General features: G+C 36.7%; 2 protein-coding genes across 3 annotated transcripts in view; one reads left to right on the top strand and one right to left on the bottom strand.

Moving 5' to 3' along the window:
• The window catches only part of LOC117419802 (uncharacterized), a 34886-nt gene extending 19247 nt beyond the window's left edge, over positions 1-15639 (bottom strand). The window contains exons 1-6 of one of the 2 annotated variants that reach the window (XM_058985942.1): positions 15060-15639; positions 13716-13864; positions 13538-13633; positions 13318-13390; positions 2691-2782; positions 1164-1301 (exon numbers count right to left, since the gene is read on the bottom strand). In XM_058985942.1, the coding sequence (XP_058841925.1) occupies positions 1164-1301; positions 2691-2782; positions 13318-13390; positions 13538-13633; positions 13716-13864; positions 15060-15096 (585 nt within the window). In that variant the 5' untranslated portion in view covers positions 15097-15639. Of the gene's footprint in view, positions 1-1163; positions 1302-2690; positions 2783-2888; positions 2991-13317; positions 13391-13537; positions 13634-13715; positions 13865-15059 lie in introns of those variants that run through there. The other variant, XM_058985943.1, reaches the window with a different exon arrangement.
• A 1208-nt stretch (positions 15640-16847) lies between these two features.
• On the top strand, positions 16848-23542 carry LOC117420102 (ankyrin repeat and SOCS box protein 13-like). The gene is made up of 3 exons (XM_034033623.3): positions 16848-16875; positions 19538-19720; positions 21533-23542. Exons 1-3 carry the CDS (start codon positions 16848-16850, stop codon positions 21658-21660), a joined length of 339 nt encoding a protein of 112 aa, XP_033889514.2. The 3' UTR covers positions 21661-23542.
• Positions 23543-24116: the final 574 nt, after the last annotated feature.

The raw sequence follows: 24116 nt of genomic DNA, 5'->3' as shown, positions 1-24116 counted from the left end.
CAAACACTGTTTTTGAAATGTTACTCAAACCTTTTACACGTATGCCCGTTTCACATATTAATTTTATAAAACCTCAGCTGCAAATAATATACAATCTCTGCTTAAAATAAAAATATAGCTTTTGCATTAACAGTTTATTTAACTGTATAATAACAAAAATCTAAATTACACTCACTTTGAGTATAGATAAGCTTTGGACCAGTAAACAACTTATTCAGTAACACCGAGTCAGTTTTGGTTCCTATAGGTGAGTGTTTCATTCTAAAAGCAGCACAACAATTCAGTGTTTTAATCAATGTCAGAAGCAATAGTCCAAGAATTTTTGTGTCTCAATCATAGGTGCCTAACTTTGTTAAAAAGTGGGGGACAAACGAAAGGATTAACTACCAAGCGTAGAGAGGTACATTTATTATTATTTTACAATTAAGGAGCTCTAAGAAACCAAGCAAACCTTCTGAAGTTACGGTTTTAGTAATTGCAAGCAGACAAAATTGGGCAGGTGTTTCAGCATAAAATGTTCAATATGTACTTAGCACGCATTAATTACAAATACATGCAAGTAGCACCAAATGGCTCAACCAGTACCAATGGCATCTCTGCACATTGATACACCTAGAATTCCCACACGTGTAGTTTATTAAAGGAAAGTGTTAAACAAACAAAGAAAAGCAAGTACAGCACTGTTGTTTTGTAGGTAAGTATTCCCTAATTAAGGCAACTGAAAATACTTGCCATGTAAGAAGCACTAGTTTACTATATAAAAAACTGACTTCATTCTGCTGAATAGAACATTTTCAACAGTATAAACGTAGTTGCAGGAAGGACCAGTCATGTGTTGTTTCTTGTTTTATACCATTAAAACTGTTTTATACTTCTAATAAATTGTGTCTCTGCCTTTGTGCTTGCTTCTAAATATGGTCCATGGAGTTAGAGGGCAGAATTTGCACATAATAAAACAACTTAAAAAAAACAAAAACAAAAATGTAACTGCTGCTAGTTATTTCTTGCTAGTTTTAAAATATAAATGCTCAAATTTAAGCAACATGGTAAAAATGCCCATTTAGATGACCTTTGACCATGAATGTTAAAATTGATGCAATTCACTGACGTAAGAGGTTAAGCTGGTCAAATTGAGCTGGAATGACCCTATCAGCTGTTCTTACCTGTGTGCTTTCATAGGCTTGAAAAGAACTACTTGTTGAAGAGATTGTCCCAATATTTTCAGAGACATGGCAATCATAGCCAACAGATGGTTTTGGAAAATTAGAAGTGTAGTTTTCTGTCACTGCTTTTACTTTGCCCTGTAAAGAGATTTAAATCAGAATGTATTTTCATTATGTCAAGAAAAAAAAGCAACACTGGCATTAGGGATGTGCTTTTGGTAAATTTTTATGAATATTTAAACTGTTTGCAATGCCAGCGTTTAAACCATATCTACATACACACACTCTTTATATTACATTCCGATACTGACAGCACTGGGCAAATAAACTCTAAATAAGCAAATAACGTTTTAACATTGCTTAACTACAAAGTAAAAAAAAAAAAAAAAAAAAAAACCTACACAAAGTATATATTGAAATGTTTATATTTATGGTTGTAATTAAAGTTGCTAATAAAGATGTAACTTTATACTATATACATATTGAACACATTTTCAGATAGTGTAATGTTTTTAGAATCGTGTGTTTCTTAAAGGTTCATTTAACAACAACAAAAGAGGAACCTATTACGTTGTTTTTGTAGTTTTTTGTAGTAACTTTGCCCCAAATGATATGGTTTAAAAAACCTGGAAAAGGTAATTACCAGGGATAAAATAGCACAACATTTTGGAATTTTAAAGTCTGCCTCAGAAATTTAAAAGTTTGCAGTCTTTGATAGTAGGGGTGGGATTTTTGAGATCTACTGCTCGAGACGAGTACTTGAGCGTTACAAATTCCGAGTACTCGAATCAAACACCACTCTCCTCTACATACTGTACTAGTATACATAAACCTCCCAAACATTGCCACAAGTCCTATTTTAAATGCCAAATTAACACACAATCAAGTAATATATTAAGTAATTTGCTCAGAGATGCCATTTTAAATATAGAACCAACTCAGAAGAAAACGTTATCATTAACGTTATTACCCAGCCGTGGAATTGATACCATACCACGCCTACTACAGGCATAAACACACACACAGTGCACCAATGAAACGCCAGATCGACCGAGAATAAAACCCGCCTCACTGTCAATCTTTCTGTTGCACCAATTAGAAAAGCTACTTGGAGGCAATTGCCAAACCCTTTCCTTTTTATAATATCCGCCCTTACTGTGGCACTAGAGCAGTCTGATACTCGACAGACTAATGATGATAAATTACTAAAATTAATGCATAAAAAAATATGCGTTTGGTGACATTTGTCATGTGACCGGTTATACGTCTAGCATATTATTAAACATTTTACCACTTTATTTAGAGTTTATACATTTAAAATGTTTAAAATTCCCATCCCTATGGCACTGCTAATCAATTTTACAGGCTCCGACTTTTTTTTTTTAATCTGACTTACACATACAAAAAAAAAGCATTATATAGTAAAATATAGTACCAGTACAATTGGCCTAAACAATGCCTAACTGTGAATTAATTAAATATCAATGGCGATATGTATGTTTAATTTAATGCTCACTTTTACCATACCTTAATAAGTCTGAAAATGACAATGCAGCCAGATTTTCCATTGTGCCACGGCTTGAGGTCTAGGCAGTCAGAATATTTAGAAATATAAACACCTAAGGAAAAAAAAGGCATATTTAAAGTATTGCCAAAGCAACCCAACAGAATGAAGCAAATCAAGGACTAATTAAATGTATTCAATACTTTCACTTACATACTTACTTCTTTCTGCTGAGCATTTTAGAATAAATTGAAAGCACATTCCCAAAATGCTTATTTAAAAAAAAAAAAAAAAATAATAATAATAATAATAATAATAATAATAAATCCAGCAAGAAAAGAAAATGAGAAAAGCTAAATGTTCCACCACAACATATTCAGTGCATTTCCTCTTTCAGCTGAGCTACTCTGGCTATGTGCTAGGCACAGGATTAGTCACGTGCTGGTTAGGGCTGGACAGGCAAAGGAAACAGATATCTTCTTTTCTTTATGGGTTGTTTTTGTTGAAACAGGCTCAGGTAAGGCACTCCTTAAATTGGTATGTGCAGAAACCTCTTAAAATTGGTGTGGATTTCAAACCAGTTTATATATATTTTAAAAACTTTCTTGTTTTCTACCAATTCGTACAGTACTAATATGCAAAACTGAACTCATTGGCAAAATTATGTTTGTTAACGAAAAACTAACCAATTAAAAAAATGTGACATTTCGAAATCTAACGTGAAAACACACGATTTTCTGAAAAAAACATACCTTGACATCTGTTACTCAACTACAAGTAATCACAAGTGGACAATTAGAAGTGGGTAACAACAAGATTTAACCTATGTAAGTATGATTTTTACATCTTGTAACTTCAGAGCAAGCCATGGGGACAAGCCATACCTCCTCAGAAACACACACAGCCACCACTGCACTTCATAAGGAAGGTTTTAGCCGTCATCAGATAGCCAACAGAGGTTATGCCAGCCAAAGCACAGTATCTAGGATCATCCTGAAATGTATGAAGACCGGAATGTGTAAAGCTGCCCCTAGGTCTGGAAGCACGAAAGTCAGCATTGCTCATCAGGCTCAACACCTATGCCATTCACGTTTGAGAGATAGGTAGGGCAGTAGTGTCCACTGCAATGAAAAGAAGTTGGAATGAAGGAGTATGTGCGCACAGTGTCTCATGGAGAATGGTTTGGTGTCAGGGAGGCCTGTTATAAAGTCTCTTCAGAGCAAGAAAAACATCAGAGGTGACCTAAACCTTTGTCGCACATACAAATACTGGACCAAAGATGACTGGGACAAAGTCATTTTCTCTGTGGAGTCCCCCTTCAGCTGTTTTGGAAATCAAGGTGGATTAAAAGTTTGAAGGCGCAAAGGAAAAAGATATGCCAGAGTGTACTGTCTCAACAACGAAGCATCCGGAAACAGTCTACCTCTGGGGGTTTTCTGCCAAAGGCACTGGATCCCTACACATTTTACCCAAGTGGACAGCTATGAACACGGACTGGTACCTGAAAACACTCCAAGACCACCTCCTCCCTACAGCTTAGAAATACTGTCCCCCAACGGTGATTTCAACTTTCAAGATGACTGAGCCCCTTGCCATCGAGACAAACAAATGAAGAAATGGTTAGACTACAACAGCATCACGCCACTTCACTTCTGGCCTGGGAATTCACCGGATCTCAATCCTATTGAGAATGTTTGTGGTCTGATCGGACAGGAAAATCAGGAAAAGTCACCATGTAACCTAAACAAACTGGAATCAAGTGTAAAGTCTGCATGGAGGAATCTAAAGGATAACTCAACCTTTTAACGCCTCACTGAGTCCATGCCTGAGAGGATTAAGGAAGTCTTAAAACACAATAGAATGCACTGCAAATACTAAGTACTACTATTCTGGCATCTGGTAGACTTTTGCAATATCACTTTGTAGTTTCTTTGATTACATGACGTTCATTAAAAGACGTAAATTATGTTAATATATATATATTTTTTAAATGATGTCTTAATCCTAAAATTCTAGGATGCTGCAAAACTTTTGGCCATAGCTGTAGGATGACAAACATCTGTGCATGGCAGAATATCAGCACAAGAAGTGAACAGACAGAGGCTGAAAGTCAAGGTCTGTTTAAGTGCTACAATAGCTCAAAGAAATAGAAAAAATACAGGAGGAGCTAAATACTAATATTGTAAAGGCCTCTGAATTACCATTTGTAACTGGGACATTCTGAAGACTACCAAACCACACATAGAATTCTGAGCAAACTGATTTACTCATGGAATATGGAGAAACATGTTTGTATTCATTGGCAACAAAAACTAGTGCTGCATTAAATCAGAAAAAAAAAAAAATATTTTAAATGCAGCCATTTTCTAATAGCAATAAAACCCTTGTAAGAAGGCTTTACCGTCTGGTAAGGCCCTTCTTGTTATGTTAAATGCCCTTGTCTTTGACGCGGGCCTTACCAGATGGTAAAGTTCTCTTCTTCATGTTCTATTGTTTAATTATTTAACTTTTGGGTTATATTTGAAATGTCTGACTATCTAAGAGACAACCAAACTATTCTCAGCTCAGTAAAAGAGGGCTGATAATTATGTTAATAAACCTAATAAGAGATAACAAGTTAACACTCCTGAAATTAATTCTGCTGTTGACCATTTACAGGGATATTGTGGAAATCAAATGTAAATTTCCATGCATATTTTGTACAGTAGCTTCAAACAAAAAGCTATACAACTAAAAAAAACATAAAGATACATAACTGAACTTCAAAAAACAATGACACATTTGTGAATTAATCTTCTTATACAGATTGATGAAACGAGTTAATGAGAGCACCAGGAATATGCCTACCGAGAATGTTGTTTTCAGAGCTCTCTCTCTTTAAATACACACTCAGCTCATTTAATTTCATTTTCCTTTAAGAAAGAAAATGAAACCAATAAAGACACTGCTGAAAGAACAAGCAGGGTAAGTTTTTACTACCGATCTATACTTTATATTTATGAAGACAAATGCAGTAAAAATGTATATATGTTTATTCTCAAATTGTAGTCAACAATTTAAATTTGAATAGAGCGCACCTTTCATTGAATATTTACATTTTCTTTGCTTTCTTTCCAATTACATCTCCACATGTTTTGTTCATCTGTAAATCATGTACTGTAGTTGTTGTGATACAATTTTCCTTTATAATTAAAGTGTCTAACACTAATGTTTCTTTTTCAGCCTAGTAACGAAGACTGAAACAGTTACTGGTAAATCTGAGCAAGAAAATATAGCCAAAACAAAAAGTAAGTAAGCTGTTGCTTTTTCAATTTTGCTTTCAAAACAAAGAAAAAACAAAAGTGAAACCATAAAATGTACTCGCTCAGGCCTAAAGCCTATCTAGTACAACTTGAAATGTATTTGCTTATGATTGTAAGTCGCCCTGGATAAGGGCGTCTGCTAAGAAATAAATAATAATAACTTCCCCAAGTGCCTTAAAGTATTTTCATGCAAGGCAATGACTCTTCTACCTCTCTCAGCTGCCAGACTGTGTTTCTGAGAAAGGGGCTGAATGCTGTGCAAGAATTGTTTTGTGGGTTTCTGCATTATTTCACTGGAGCAATGGTCACAAATAAGAAGCAAACCTCCTCACCATCACCTCCAAGGCTAAAATGCGCCAATTTTTCGCAGTAACTGGCAAGAATCTTCGCACTCAGTTTGCTAACTTTCGCAAGTTATTATCATACATGTCAACCTTAAAATCGAGACTCCAACATCTCGAGTTAAACCTTTTCAGAGCATTATTGCAAAGCATTGATATAAGCATATTTGCATCTGTCTTGCAGCTGATTCTCTGATTTCCCTCTGTAAAAACGCACTTCGCTGGGGATGGGTCGGTATGCCGGTTTTTCAGTTTACCGCGGTTTAGGTACATTATGGTATTGATACCATTCCTTTTATTCTACACCGCAATTATCGTAATTAATTTATACAACGGTTAACGCATTTTTCAACTGCAAACATGCTTCTTCTAAATCAAGTGATGATACTTGCAGTGTTGGCAAAGTGTCTGACGAGGATCTTTTTGTGAACTGATACTGTATTTTGATAATGGTTTTGAAAGAAACTGTCGACACGGAATACACGTTTCAGTGGTTGCGTTCTTGCTACGCCGGCTGCTCTTGGCTGTTGTCTTTCTGACATCACACACAGCTTCTAGCGAAACGCCTTCTCCAAACCTTGCAGCGCAGCACACATTTAACGTCCTATATTTACATTCGTCTGGATTATCAACCTATACAGAGTCAGTCTGAATTAATTGATTAACATTAACTTTATTGTAACATTATACATCCCTTATTGTTTTGCATAAACTCCACGTTAATCATTAGTAACAAACAGCATTGGAAGCTTACTGCCACAATGCAAGCTCACTGTATATATCGCAAGCAGCATCAATTACATGTACATGAACAACACATACTTTTATTTAAATTATAAAAACATGATTACTGTTCTATATAACATATGTTTAAACTACATGTGAATGAATGTTTTATTCCATTTATATAGATTTCCTGTAAGATAACAGCGCTTGTTAATTTATATTTTTTAAACAAAAAAAGTTCCTGCAAACTGTAAAACGAGAGGTTTATCTGTTTGTGGTCTCTTTTTTTTTTTACAACTTTTTTTTTTTTTTTTTTTTAAAGGGGCAGTGCTCTGTAGGCTACTCAAACAACCAATTTCAACGTCTTGTTCTTATTATTGAAGAAAAATATATATATACTGTTTCATTTTGAACACGGTAATAAAAACAATTATTTGACATGCTGATTTTGTATATATACAGTGCCTTGCGAAAGTATTCGGCCCCCTTGAACTTTGCGACCTTTTGCCACATTTCAGGCTTCAAACATAAAGATATGAAACTGTAATTTTTTGTGAAGAATCAACAACAAGTGGGACACAATCATGAAGTGGAACGAAATTTATTGGATATTTCAAACTTTTTTAACAAATAAAAAACTGAAAAATTGGGCGTGCAAAATTATTCAGCCCCTTTACTTTCAGTGCAGCAAACTCTCTCCAGAAGTTCAGTGAGGATCTCTGAATGATCCAATGTTGACCTAAATGACTAATGATGATAAATAGAATCCACCTGTGTGTAATCAAGTCTCCGTATAAATGCACCTGCACTGTGATAGTCTCAGAGGTCCGTTTAAAGCGCAGAGAGCATCATGAAGAACAAGGAACACACACCAGGCAGGTCCGAGATACTGTTGTGGAGAAGTTTAAAGCCGGATTTGGATACAAAAAGATTTCCCAAGCTTTAAACATCCCAAGGAGCACTGTGCAAGCGATAATATTGAAATGGAAGGAGTATCAGACCACTGCAAATCTACCAAGACCTGGCCGTCCCTCTAAACTTTCAGCTCATACAAGGAGAAGACTGATCAGAGATGCAGCCAAGAGGCCCATGATCACTCTGGATGAACTGCAGAGATCTACAGCTGAGGTGGGAGACTCTGTCCATAGGACAACAATCAGTCGTATACTGCACAAATCTGGCCTTTATGGAAGAGTGGCAAGAAGAAAGTCATTTCTTAAAGATATCCATAAAAAGTGTCGTTTACAGTTTGCCACAAGCCACCTGGGAGACACACCAAACATGTGGAAGAAGGTGCTCTGGTCAGATGAAACCAAAATCAAACTTTTTGGCAACAATGCAAAACGTTATGTTTGGCGTAAAAGCAACACAGCTCATCACCCTGAACACACCGTCCCCACTGTCAAACATGGTGGTGGCAGCATCATGGTTTGGGCCTGCTTTTCTTCAGCAGGGACAGGGAAGATGGTTAAAATTGATGGGAAGATGGATGGAGCAAATACAGGACCATTCTGGAAGAAAACCTGATGGAGTCTGCAAAAGACCTGAGACTGGGACGGAGATTTGTCTTCCAACAAGACAATGATCCAAAACATAAAGCAAAATCTACAATGGAATGGTTCACAAATAAACATATCCAGGTGTTAGAATGGCCAAGTCAAAATCCAGACCTGAATCCAATCGAGAATCTGTGGAAAGAACTGAAAACTGCTGTTCACAAATGCTCTCCATCCAACCTCACTGAGCTCGAGCTGTTTTGCAAGGAGGAATGGGCAAAAATGTCAGTCTCTCGATGTGCAAAACTGATAGAGACATACCCCAAGCGACTTACAGCTGTAATCGCAGCAAAAGGTGGTGCTACAAAGTATTAACTTAAGGGGGCTGAATAATTTTGCACGCCCAATTTTTCAGTTTTTTATTTGTTAAAAAAGTTTGAAATATCCAATAAATTTCGTTCCACTTCATGATTGTGTCCCACTTGTTGTTGATTCTTCACAAAAAATTACAGTTTCATATCTTTATGTTTGAAGCCTGAAATGTGGCAAAAGGTCGCAAAGTTCAAGGGGGCCGAATACTTTCGCAAGGCACTGTATATACACATTTACACCAGACGCGCACAGAGAAATCGTAACACAGTTTATTTCAGACACTGTCTGTTTCGCTATGTGGTGTGAAAGTCTGCATCGTACAGTATTCTATATAAAAAAAAAAAGAATAATGTTGTGTTGGTGTGAAAGGACCTTTAAGTTTTGTACTCAAAAGGAACATTTAAACTTGCCAGCAGTCAAAAGCAATAGTCTTTATATTGTTGTTTTTTGTGTACTATTTAAAAGCTTGTGTATGTTGATGTAGCTAAACCTACATTATTTGGTGGCTTTTCTGTGAATTCTTGTTTTTTTTCCGCAACTCGTCTGTGAAATGTACTAAAAATCACCGTGACAAAATTGTATCCTTAATCATTAATGAACATTTCTCTACTGTGGGTGTTGTTGAGTGATTGAAAACATTTTGTGTTTGAATTGAAAGTGGTCTCGAGGAGTCGAATGGGTCAAATTTCAAGCATAGTTTCCTCTAGAGGAATTAACATTTTGATGTCACTACTGTGCTATTATGCCTTTTTTTGAATGGCTCCAGATGCAAATATAGCCTTCATCCATGTATTTCATATATTATCTGCTTTTATTACATCTAGCAGAACCTAAGACCCTGATTAGAATAAGTCGTTCTGAATCTTGTTAGAGGTACCCAAGAATACTGCGGCTATGGACAAGAGATTGCTTAACATGCTGTCGTAGTCACAAATCAGAGAAAGCAATGCCACATAATTACCTCTGTTTGAAGAATTGGTGCCTTCATCAGTTCAGGTATTTGTGGTGTATACTGTACCTCAATTTTGTTTCTGAGAAAGTTCTTAAATTGATTTTTTTTTTTGTTATTTCCAAATTTCTGTTAGAGTTCGAAATGAAGAATATTTTTATTTTGTACATTCTAAGTAATTCCACAGTTACCTCTATTTGAGGAATTGGTGCCTTCATCGTGCCCTCTAAATGCCAGTTCTTGCTTGCCAAGGTAAACAACAAAATCAATCAAGCGCTTAAGAACCTCGCGATTTGTATTTTACTTGCTCATTGCAATGCATTGTATCTCTATGCTTCTGCTCATCCAGTTGAACATCACATCAAGTTTGTCCAAAAGTTTTGATGACTTCTTTTTTTTTTAATTTGTAAAAAGCAATTTGAAATATTACTTAGAAGTTCTCAATATAACTCTCAATAATGGTCTCTATAATAAGCAATATAATGCGAAATTCAGCTATTCTTACACCCTTACCCTAGCATATTTATGTCCCGCCTGTGCTCACCAATGATTGGACAGCTGCAAAACCAGGGCAGATCTTTGACTTTCCCATTGGTTGACTCCTAAGAGTTTCAACTGAAACGGAAATCAACTGTTTATGTCCCGCCTCTGCTCACTCATGATTAGACACCTGCATAACAAGGGGTAGATCTTTAACGCTCCCATTGGTTAACACTAGCACCACCATAGCTGCTTTTTGAACGGCTTTTGCAATTGAAATTTAAATATCTCCGCGTATGTGAATATCTCATGCATGTCCGTTCTTACGTGCTACTAAATATTTGAATTAAATACCCATACAGTGTTTCAGCTGCAGAATCGTAAAAACGAATAAGTTACAAGCACTTGCTTCTTCAACCGCCAGACCTGCAGTTTATTGTGGCATATAGAAATCAATACAAAATAGCTGACATTTTAGTCTGGGCTTTGTAATAAAATCAAAGTCATTGTGAAAGAATGTATTATATACTCCTGTCAAGTGCTGAAACACTAATGAAAGTCATTCTATATATCATATTATTATTTATTTTATTAGCAGTTGTCACAAAATATACACATTGAATCACAGTACAGTGTGATATAGCTATGCTACTTTTTTCTCGTCTGCCTGTCCTCTGAATCAGCTCAGCACTGTCCTTTGTAATTCAATCTTGAGAATATTGCAAACCCAGGTGTTGTGATCAATGCCTTGATCAGTCACCTCTTGATCATGTATGCTAATTATTTTGTATTAGGTGTAGGGCTGGCAACAGGCTGGCTGGTGTTAGCGTTTATTAGACTCTGCTGCGGGCACTCCAATTCATTATTATCTGTATACTGACTGAGAATATGGCTCAAAGACGAGTACCGAATACGGAAGAAGTGCTTGAACTGTTAAAAGATTTGGCTGAAGGAGATTCTGATGGCGGGGTGAGTGATACCGACAGCGACGCATCCTGGGCTGTCGAAACCAGCAGTTCCGACAGTGAAAGTGAGGACACCGAGACGGATTTACCTGCAGGGCAAACACAACAAGGTCGTGGTCGTGGCCGATCAAGATCCAGTACTGGAGAAACAACCGCTGTCTCTTTGGAGGAATTACAAGCTTTCATTGCAATCCTGTATGTGCGTGGCGCATATGGGGGCAAAAGCATTTATGTGGAGAGCTACTGGTCACAAGAGTGGGGTCTTCCCTTCAAGGAAACAATGTCACGGAATCGCTTTCGGGAAATCCCGAGACTCATACGTTTTGATTTGAGTACAACAAGAGCAGCCCGACTTATTATAAACAAATTGGCCATGGCATCAGAGGTTTGGGACAGCTTTATCACAAATAGCATTGCCTGCTAAAAGCCTGGACCTAACATCACCGTGGACAACCAGACAAGTTTGGCATCAAATTCTGGCTTGAAGCTGACGTGGATTCCAAATACCTTGTAAATGGTTTCCCCTACCTGGGAAAGGACAAAACGCGCCCTGCAGGGAGAGACTGGGAAACAGTCTTGTGCTGAGGCTGACGGAGCCATACTTGGGCAAAGGACGAAATGTCACCACTGACATTTTTTACTTCTCTCTATTTGGCCAGGGAGTTGAAAGAAAAAAAAAAAAAAAAAACACCTTGGTAGGGACTGTGAACAAGGCAAGATGAGAGTTACCACCAACAGCTCAAGCCGTGCGAGCCCCCCTGCACTCCGCTACACTCCTCAGGCAGAACGACTGTGCCACCCTGAGTGTGTACAGGTGTAACAAAATAAAAAATGTGCTTATTCTAAGCTCTCTGCACAAATCAGTTACCATTGGGACTGATACTAAAACGAAAGCCAGAGACTGTTGCATTTTACAATGCAACAAAGTACGGTGTGGATATACTGGATCAAATGGCACGGCTGTATTCTGTCAAAGGTGGTACTCGCTGGTGGCCTGTGGCTGTTTTTTATTATGTTTTGGACCTGGCAGCCATCAACGCTTTGGTTTTGTACAAGGAGTACACCGGCAACACAATCACTCGGAGGGACTTCATTTTGCAGCTAGCCCTGCAGCTACGGCAGAAACATTTTGATAAGAGACACAAAAGCCGGCTGGCAAATACCCCTCAACCTTCAGCCAGCGCTGTGCCCACTGGCACACAGAATAAAAGAATGCCAGGTTGCTAAATGCAATAAAAACAGAATTTTTGATGTCTGCGTCTGTTGTGAAAATGCAGTCTGTGGCAAATGCACTGGTACAGTTGAAAAGCGTGTTTTCTGCATAGATTGTACTTAGAAAGCTGTAATAGAACTCTGAACAGACAGAGCCTTTGAACTCTGTTTCACTTTTCCATAAGCGCTTTCACGTTGCATAATGATGTTATATTTTTGTTTTATGCTATTTTTATAACTAGTTATTTGTGTTTTATAATTTTATATGTGCACACAGCTTTCTACACGTGTTTACACAAAAGTTTATTGCATAAAGTTTATTTTATTACAGTTTTTCATGTTTATGTATGTGCTCTTTTTGAAAAAAATAAGAAAAAAGTTTAATTTTCAATGTAAATACGGTGTTTCTGCTCTGAAAATGTTATGTACGATGTTCAGAAATAAAAATATTAAGTTGTATCAGAGTGTTAAACCTAAAGAATACCTTCAACTGTTTATGTCCCGCCTCCAATCAACTTATGATTGGACTGCCGTGCAGAAAATACAGTTCTACTGGTTGATTTTATTTTATATTAAAAAAATATAATTTGGCACAATTAAATTGTAAAAAAAAAAAAAAAAAAAAAAAAAGATCTGCAATCACCTCGAGTTGATTAATCTGTTAATCGGAAAAGCCCTATTTTGTTTTTAATATTATATATATATATATATATATATATAATATTTTGTAACAACCACTGGATTTAGAAGGTGTTGTATGTATAAGGTTTTTTGTTTCCTACAGTAACATTAGGTTAAAGATCTTACCCTTTGTAGGATCTCCTAGTGTAGAGCATGAACTATTTCCAACTTTCAAACCAGTTTCACAGAGCTGTTTTGCCTTGAAAACAAAATTGAAATGGGTTAGGATATTATTATTTATTTATTTCTTAGCAGACGCCCCTATCCAGGGCGACTTACAGTTGTAAACAAAAATAGAACAGATCTCTTCTGAAAAGCATGCTATGTTGCAATATTTAAATTGTACCTGGTTTTCCTGCTCACACAGAAGGAAGCCGAAAGACTCTTCAAGCTCTTCAGGCTTATAGCCTTTTTTCTTCTTTTCTACATAAATGAAATTAAACTGAAAAAAGTGATAAGAGGATTAACTCATTTGAAAAGCTTAATTTATATGCATTTTAGTTTACATTGATACAGACTTTTACCTTTTCCAGAAGAACATCATTTTTTACTAGATAAGCATAGTTATAGCTGAAACATTTTGCAGACTCTGGGTTCATGTAAGAATTGTGCAGTACAGGAAGGATGTTCTCTATATAGCCACTTGACCCTGGGGATATGCTTTCAAAAAGATCTAGAAGAGAAGAGAAACAGAACGCATTTCCAATTAATAATCACTCTGGCCCCGGTGCTCCGATAGAGGACGTTACCTAATGAACTTCTATTACAAGTCTTATGACAGACTTCTGGACTTTGAATTAATTGTAGTTAGTATTTATGATTATACAATCAGGAATTAGATTAATTAATTGACAAAACGGCTGGATTTAACTGTAGACTGTTGATGGATGCAGTGATACAGAAGAGATTGATATTGGAACAAGATGAGATCAAGTTTTATGGTTCAGTTTGATTAATGGGGGGAGACAGGCATGAAACATCAATCTGAATAGAGTGTAGTGGATTGGAGATGAGAATTATGCACTAGGTCTGAGGACTTGTTACATCTGCGTTTTAGAAATGTATTGCTGTCATTTTTTGTGTTGTGTAAAATTCTGCATAAATGCAATCTCTGGTCATAGTTGCCAACACATTTAACATGCAGTGTTTATATAGATCTATGTCTGCAAATACATACTGTAGTCAGCAACTCAAAAGTACCGGTACAATAGGGTTCATTTTTCTTAAAAAAAAAAAAAAAAATCACATAAAGCTGCTGTGTACAAAATATGAAGCTAATATAAAGGAAATTGTACGATTTGGCAATACTGTTTCACCAACCACATTCATTCTGCAATACTACCAGATCCTGATTGGCTAAAACAACCCAAAAGATAAATGAGACTTTTAGGCATCATGACATGACACCGAATTGGTTTAGGAACCACATGTCCAATCTTGATAGATCTCTGCATAAATTTACAATTTGTTAAGAAATTTTATTCCACATGTTGGTGACACTCCAAATAACTAATTTGCTATGTCTGTGGTGTTATTTAGGCTAATATCAACGCAAAACATTAACGTTATAAATAATAATAATAATAATAATAATAATAATAATAATAATAATAATAATAATAATAATAAACAGGAATTTAAAATCTATGTAAATCTAGCCAATATGGAACACATACAAAACAAAGAAAAAAAATGTAAGTTTGCAACTTTGCCACACAGGAATAAACGAGTAAATAACACTAAAAAAAACAAGTAACATAAAGAAAGGCCCAATTGACATGTGATTTTAAAATAAAAAAGTCTGCCACAAAGTTAAATTAAACGATTGCCCAGAAAGGTGTATTGCCTTCAATCTACTATCATCTCACCTGTGGACGGCACAGAACTGTTTTTCTCATGTTCCATTTTACAGAACTTTCTCTGTGTGTCACTCAGTCAGACCATTTTTTTCCATTGAAAATCTACATTTCTTCCGACCTTTGTTTGAAAAGACATTTTGTATATTTTAATTAACAAAAAGAATACGTTGTAAGAAAAGCTAGTAGAATTCCATTATAACTGTGAACGCCAAACTCCACGTTTTTTAATCCAGTTACAGCGTGATTTTTCAATGTCAGTGTATATTTCATTAAAAAAATGATGTCAAAAACCAGGAAGAGCTTGGTGGTGCAGTCAAGTCACAAAACCCTCCGGCGTTAATCAAAACTATTTTTTCCCCCCTCTAATCTACACCTTTCAAAAAAACGCAATGGATAGAGACACACGTGGAACAACAATAAATCCTTGTTCACTGAGAGGAAGGTGTTGTGAAACAGAAAGTCCAAATCAACGATCCATTTTGAGTAGTGTGACGAAGTATGTTGTGTTTTCTGAAAGCAGAGGATCTATGAACCGGAAAAAAAAGCAGCTGCGGAACTACTACCGGTATCACCACAATCTTTCCAAACGTCAAACTGCATGAGTTAAAGCGAATAGTACAGCTGCGTTATTAATTAAAGATAATATAATCGTTGGTAGAGTTACTCCTTCAAATTTTACACTATAGGCTTTTGTTCCCCGTGACAATAGGTTTCTGGAGGTTTCAATAGTAACATGGAGTTGAATATATATTCAGAATAACCACATATGTTGCAAAACCCCGCACCTGTGCTGTTCACTGTTTGCAGTCCTATTCTCCATTCTGACTGTACATGCAACTCTGCACCAGGCCTACTCTGTCTAGCTTGAGTGTTGAGTGCTGGGTGTTCTGTTTTGGAGAGTACTTGCTGAATTGCTATTTGACCCTTTAATGCAAAATAAGAGTTGCTGCTTTGGAAGATACCTTCTTTTTTCTTTGTTCTTCACTGAGTTATTACAATATTTTATTTGAAAATGTACTGTAAAATGCACCTATTCATTTGAAGTGTCCTATTTTAATTATACACAAAGATAGAATGAAGACACATGTAAGAAAATGCCTAATCTAACATAGCTTTAAAATGCTTATTGAAATATGGAGCACAAGAATGCAGCACTCTTCAGTTTAACCCTGAGGTCTGTCATAAAGTTGGGATTAGCTGATCCCAAACTTTGTTCCCTGTGTTTTTTCGTTTCAATGGGTACTAAGAGCATGTGATGCCCTGCAGATAGTATCTTACTAGCTCAACTAGGACTAAATTCAAAAGTTCGTTGCAGCTAACCAATTGTGCCTTCAATGTGGAAATCAAATTACTTTTTAAAAAGATTGATAATATAGAAACACTGTTATTTAACACAATTTATAAAAATAAAAACATTATAAATAACTAACAGTATCTGCAGAGGTGTTCTGGATAATTGTATACGCCTAGATCTATTACGTTTTTATAAAATGATTACGATGGTATAAATGTTATATCCTAAAACGCATGCCAGTGGAACTACACAATGCATTTTAAAATAACTACAAATCCCACAATTCTGTTGCATTGCACATAATTGCATTGCACGCACGAAACTAAACACGTGAGGCTGGTTAAAACACCACAACAAACATTTTTACCTGTACGGGACACGTTTTTCTCGACATATCTTCAATATTTGTCTGTAGAATGCTAGATTGAGCAAGGAGACTGGTGAGTTTTTACTGATTTAAAAAAAAAAAAAAAAAAACACTGCTCAGTGAGCAACCAGAAAGAATGCAGAGATACAATGTCAACAGATTCCGTATGTATGGATCGCAGTACATCTCTCTCTCTCTTAAATTTATGTAAAATATTTTTGAAAATGTAAAATTGTGCTGAAATCAATACTAACAAGTAACATAATGAGAAAAGGATCATGATTTCTCACACAGTGAACATAAACTGTGTAAATTGGTAACATGAGCATCTTTCGTTGACGACAACAAGACAAGAGTGGGACTTGTGTTGCCATGTGTTGTGACTTGTAGCACGTTGGCCATGCTGTCAACAACCCGGCATTTCTGACGTTACACCAGCAACGCGTTGCCAGTAGACTCAGTACAGTTTAGTAGGGCACTGTTCTATTTTGCTGGCGACACAACGACAACAAACCCAACACTAGCAGATCATATTTCATAGTAATGTCATGTCACATGGTAAAAAAAAAATGCTTACGCTTTGATATGAATAACACGGCGTCAGTAACTCACATTTTAAAATGAAAGCATAATTTGATATGATGTTTAGAGTGGGCTATTTAAAATGATACAGCAGTTACACTCATTAGCAGGATTGGGTTTGCCTATGCAGGCAGTTGCTTACAATTTTCCTTCATCGCATATATATATATATATATATATATATATATATATATATATATATATATATATATATTAGTTGTTTTTTTTATTGTTTATTTTTTTTGTTCCTGGTCGTTGCAAAAAAAAAAAACATCACAAATGTCTGTGGTCAATTCATGCTGGTCTCAGGAGTAGATGTACTAAAGTGTTCCCTCTGTTGCAATAGTCGTAAATCAGTTGCAAGCTGCGGTAGTAAAGCACTAGTAAAGCTGCGGGCAATTGCTATACTTAAAATTGCATCAATTTGTTAAGAACTTTTGAAAGCATATTCTAAAAAGTGGCATTTGTTACTGACATTTCCCAGTGCGTTGCCAGTTATGCTCAATGCATTTTTGAGGCAAACACCCAAGTACCTAATTTTCACTAAAAGCAGGGTGTACTTACAAGCCTTGAAAACAAATTTCTATGACATTTCTGGTTTCCCCAACGTGTTGGGAGCAATAGACACCACACGTGTGCCACTAACATGGACCATGATCTATTTTGTGTTAATTAGGCTACTAAGTAGGCCAAGTTAAAAAGAAAAAAAAATGCTAAAATCATTTAGTTTCAATTTAAAATAATCTTTTATTCGCATTGTACACCAATGTGTACAATGCAGCAGCATGATTTATTTTGTGTTACTGGGAGCCTACAGGCTAAAGTAAAAAGAAAGTGCACTTAGTCCAGCCCTTTCCCCAAAATGTGATAGCATTTAAATTACTTAAATAGTAAAAGTCAAAGTAAAATACTTAAATGTGTAAATTTAGAGACAGAGGACCCAGCAACCAAAACAGGATAGAAAAGGTGGTCACTGACTGAGGGTGACGATGCCGACACATCTCAGGGGCGAAGGACCCAGCGACCGAAACAGGATAGAAAAGTGGTCACTGATTGAAGGCGACGATGCCGACACATCCCAGGGGCAAAGGACCCAGCAACCGAAAACACATACGAGGGTTATGACTCAGGAAGCCGCCCCTTGAGAGGAAGTCGGTCCCGGAAGACCGGGACACGAAAGGTGCTGAGAGAGAGAGGTACCCAGCATCTGAGACTTCTGTAAAGGGGTGCTCGTTAAACCCCCGATTGGCCGAGACTTCACGCTGGCTTTGACCTGAAATAAGGACAAAGCATAGCGGTTAGTATGGGACTCGAGCACGAGGGCCACGTCCTGAAAGAAAGGCAGAATAGAACAGAGCCTCGAGTGAGGTAAGATAAGCGCAGGAGCTGCGACAGGACAGAGTATGGCCGGGGGTCTGCTCTGACTCACATGGTGAGAACCCCCCTGAAGGTAAGGGAGGCGGATGCCTAGCCCTGAGGTCAGGGAAGTGAGACTCACTTGCCCCCCAGAGACGACCGATGTGAAGGCATGTATGAAAGGTGGAGGAGGAGAGGAGGAGGAAAACGAAACACTAGACAGCAAAGGTGCAAGTGATCAGGGCTTAAATAGAAAATAGATACTAATTAACAGGAAATTAGAAGCCCCCAGCTCCACGCCCCCTGAACCACGCGGGCTAACATTTAAAACTAGTAAATATTGAGTTCTAGTCTATTAGACTCAATATTCATTTTTTAATTCACAGATTATTTTACATACAACTTGTTTATTTGCAACTTTGTTACGTGTGATGGATTATACACGCTTTTGGTTGCTTTGTGTCAAGTGTATATTTTAATGTCACTGAGTACAATACAATAATAGGGCAGCAGTGTGGAGTAGTGGTTAGGGCTCTGGACTCTTGACCGGAGGGTCGTGGGTTCAATCCCCATCGGGGACACTGCTGTTGTACCCTGGAGCAAGGTACTTTACCTAGATTGCTCCAGTAAAAAAAACCCAACTGTATAAATGGGTAATTGTATGTAAAAATAATGTGATATCTTGTAACAATTGTAAGTCGCCCTGGATAAGGGTGTCTGCTAAGAAATAAATAATAATAATAATAATGCTAAAATATAGTAAAATCCCTTATTTTAAGATTTTTTCAGCATATTTTATTGTTGTTGCACAAATTAGCATGAAAGAATCCTTGTTTTATTCAATTACGTAAAAAAGAAGACATGAAATCATTTAATTTGCTTTACAAGGTGCAAAGGTGAACGCAGCAAAGCTGCACGAGACGGCCCTTCATCATGCAGCCAAAGTAAATAATGTGGACTTGACAGAAATGCTGGTTGAATTTGTAGGGAACGTCTATGCCAGAGATACTTGTGGTAAAAAGTACACCCGAGCTGGCTGTCCTCCATCACTGTGCCTGCACTTCTATGAAAGTAGGTTTGCTTTTGGTATAGTGGAGCACATTCACCCAACTTGCACATGGACTTTATTTAGGATACCGGTACTCTAATGTTTTAATGCAAAAATCAGTCATTAATAAGTTTAGTACAGTAGAACCTGTCATATCCGATCCTGTAAGTTACCCTCTATTAACCGATGGACCTCTAGCACATGTGCTACCAACTGAACGGTACTGATGGAAGCTGATCAATGTACATTATATTATGGGTCTAAAACAGTAAATTCATCTCTTAGCAGGACAGAATGAATTCAGTTGCAGTTAAAAAAAAAAAAGATAATAGATAATAAAAATGCAGCACGTTTGGGAATTCAGTTTCACTTTTTACCTGCTGTCACTTCATGTAAGTGCCCAGTTTAACCATGTTCAATAAAACAAGAAAGCAAGGGATTAATATAATTACTGTACCTTTAAAAAGCTGAAACAGGATTTCCTCAGCGATGTCCAAAGCCAGTTTGTGTTTGTGTGCACACTGCTTTCTTCTTGTTGTTTCTGGCTCGGGTTACACACAGTGCAAAAAAACCTGTCTGATTACTTTGGCATAGACAGGGAAAGCACGGTAAGAACTGTTTTGGAATGCTATTTTGTAAATTACCAAAGCCAGTATTATAGTGCTTTATTTTTCAATAATTTCCTCAGATTTTCTTTGTATAGTACACATCCAGTATCGTACTTTGGTGTTTTAGACACACTGATGCACCTTGTTCATTTATAATACCCCCATGTTAATAAAACAACTACAGTGTAATTTAATAACTCCCTCTGAGATGATATTTTCATATATCCGATGGACACCTGGAACCAATTCGATCGGATATGACAGGTTCTAATTTATATACAGTACACTCTGTTTATAAGAATCAGGTCCGTCCCAGATGATTTGATTCGTATAAGCGGTTGATTCTTAAAAGCGGGCCGATATGATTACTGTGGTGAAGTGCTGCAGAATCAATATGTTAGTTTGAGAATGAAAGCTTTGTTCCCTGCAGTGTAAAGGGTTGACCACTAGATGTCATGAGTTCCTGCATGTATGCACAGGGACCACATAAAGTATTGTTTAGTTAGTGCTCCAGCTGAAAGCTAGGTTTATTTATTTTGTTTGTTTTAAAGACTCCAGCCTGATCATTTACACTGCCATCGGCCACGTCACATTACAATTAGCAAAAGTTCCTCCGTGCATCAGCAGTTTAAATACAGTATACAAATGTCAATGGTGCTCAATCACGATCCACGCTGCGTACGTGCCTAATCAAGCGAGATGTGATCAAATTCAAAAAACAGGTTTATTGGCTGTACTTGTCATTGCACTTGATCAAGTACCATATTACATGTAGTCAGTTTGCCCCGAAATTATTCTTATAAATTGATTGCTTGATTCTTACAAGCGGATTATTTTACATTGGTTGGTATAGGAATGATTTTATCCCAGTGGTTTTGATCACTATATGCGCTTGATTCTTATAAACAGAGTGCACTGTATTAGCTTCAATTTGTTCTTTGACCACTAGGTGGCACTTGCAAGCCTTATTTTCCAAAAAAATCTTGCACATGTAGTTGGAATAGACTATTTAGTTTATTTTAAATGAAAACATGCAGTTCAGTCATGATGAGGCATTGCCACAGCTAGATTTTAGTTGTTTTTTCAGCAGTGCAGCTTTTACAGAGTATATAAGATCACAGCCTGCAGCCTGAGGCTGGCAACTATAACCTATACATATGTGGTTGTGTATTTTATTAGCGTTCTATATGGAATTATTACTTTTATTGCCTCCTCCTCTGATTCCAGCAGTGCCTCTGAGTTTGCAGCAGCAGTGCAGAGTCTTTCTGAGGAAAGCCCTGGGGACCAGAGCATTGGAAGTCGTGTTGAAGTTACACATTCCTCCTGGAATCATCAACTACCTCTCATATCAATGAGCAGAAAGAAAAGGGGTGGATTAGCAATATACTTGAACATTGATGCAATATCATTTTTCAAATCAACACACTCCTGTCTGGAATAGTGTATGCAGGTCAGCCACATATCAACCGCACATGTTTGTGAACAATGATGGTATGCCATAAGCAGTCTGTCTGCTTGTGTATCAATAGGCAACAACAAACAAAAATCAGTAGCAGAAACTCAGTTTAACAGGAATTCAAGAAATGTAGACTTACGTCTTAGTAATCATAGGCCAACTTTATCTTAGCGGGACCCCATCATTATTCCCCAGATGTTTGTTTAAAAGTAAAACAGTTTGCTTAAATGTACTTGCACCTGTAAATACTTGTCTAATGAAGGCCTTTGAGGCCACAAGAATTAACTAAATATATTTGTAGATGGATGACAAGGTTAACAATGTATTTCCAATAGCACTTTTATTTAAGCTTGGAAGGCTTTTAACTTTGTTTCCCTTTTCTGTATATTTCCCATATTGTATTTTTTCGCCTCATACTAAAGTCAGCAGTCACAATGGCAAAACACTGTATTACAATTGTTGGGGGAGAGTGTCGTGTGGAAATACAAGATATCAGACTTAGCAGAGTTGTAACACTTCTGTTTTTTTTATTTATATACACAAATAGGTTGCAAATTTTTCCAACGCAAAAGTATCACAAAACGAAACTGGCTTCTGGCCTTTTACATATACAAAACAAAGGAATACAAAAATCCTAGAGAACCCTATTAAACAATAGGAGGAGGTCCAGGGGCCTACTTACCATCCCGTTTTAGTGTGGACCGTCACACACCCATTGATTCCCCAGCTATCCACCCAGGAGTACCATGTTTAGATAAGTAAATGAAACTCCTCACTTGGGTCCATATTCCAGAGCACTATATCTCTATATGTTTATTTTACTGTACGTAGGGCCTCTGTTAGACAGCACACTCATTGTTATTGTAATCATAACACATACTGTAAACATAACTTTATAAAAGGTGTGAGGATTAGGAGTTGATAATGTGTTTTTTTATTTTAGTTATTAATTCCCCCTTTAGGTATGCAGGTTATATCCGGAGCTGCCACTAATGTAATTGTGTTTAATTTGTGTAGGGAGTGTTTGGCAGCTAATTCCGTACCTGGCTTTTGTAAGAGCCAAATACATTTTTTACTGGCAAAAGCTATGGCTACAGCTGACGCAAATGGATTGCTTGGTCATTTGAACATCATTTCAAAGACAATCTCCAGAAATTGCTTGTCACAAGGTGTTCCTTTAATATATAACCCAACAACAAACTAATGATGGGATAGCACAGAGAATGTAGACACTGAACTCCAAGTGTCAGCAGCACTCCCTTCATTAAAGTGCAGTTAAATCGCTGCTATAGACCGTGTTTATATTAATTGTCCCATAGTAACCATTCATTATGGTAAACTCCTGTGAGATAATTAGCAGGGTTTGCTATTTTAGTTTTGTTCCTCCACATCGTATTACTTGTCTGTGCTTTTCCTCTTTATTAAACAAGATGCACACAAATGATCAAGAGGGGAGTTTTCTTATGGATGCAGTTGTTTCACAAGCTAATGACCAATATACAGTGTTACGGTGGAATACAATAGCAAAACTACAAAAGAGAAGAGCGTAATAGTCCCTTAGAAAATATATCAAGTTAAAATGTGTGAAAATTGCAGCCGAAAAAAATACTTTTATCCTACAAACTATTGCTATGGCACAAAAGCAAAAAAGCATGAGAGACATCCTTTAAATGTTGCTTCATAGGACCTTCCTTCCTCTCTTCTAGTCTTTATATGGGGACATATGGAAGATGCAAATGAATGATGACCTTATATCAGGATGCAAAGTTTTACCCATGTAAAGCAATAGGGGAAAAAATGTCAAAAAATAAATTATGTGTCCAAAATTACCCCAGCTATTTTCAATATTTCATGAATGAAAGGGTTAACTACATGTATCTCTGTGTATAGCTTTGACTAATTGTGGTGTTTCCTTAATTCTTCTCCATCAGCCAGCACGTTGGCATGATATATGCAGGTACATGGCTGTTAAGTGTGTCAGTGTTTGGATGGTAGATCAAAGGCCCATTTGCTTTGCTGACACTGAAATTCCCCGCGGAAACAGAAGTATTATAACCCTGGGGCTCCACATGAACATTTCCTTTCCCCAAGCGAGTACAAAGGTCATTTTAACAACAGTCTAAAAAAAAACAATAATGATAAAACATTAGCATTTTATTGACTTATGAGTTAGTAAATAAAACGAAAAGGCCCAATTTAAAATAATTAAAATAATAATAATAATAATAATAATAATAATAATAATAATAATAATAATAATAATAATAATAATTAAGCCAACATACAAGACTGTAAATTAAACGTATGAGTTCATTTCTGGTTTGGTAACTTTATTGTGTGCATTTAAAAACATAA

This window comes from Acipenser ruthenus, chromosome 14 (assembly GCF_902713425.1).
Source record: "Acipenser ruthenus chromosome 14, fAciRut3.2 maternal haplotype, whole genome shotgun sequence".
Classification (NCBI taxonomy): domain Eukaryota; kingdom Metazoa; phylum Chordata; class Actinopteri; order Acipenseriformes; family Acipenseridae; genus Acipenser; species Acipenser ruthenus.
The sequence above is the reverse complement of the archived record's forward strand: the minus strand, read 5'-3'. Positions and strand labels throughout refer to the sequence as shown.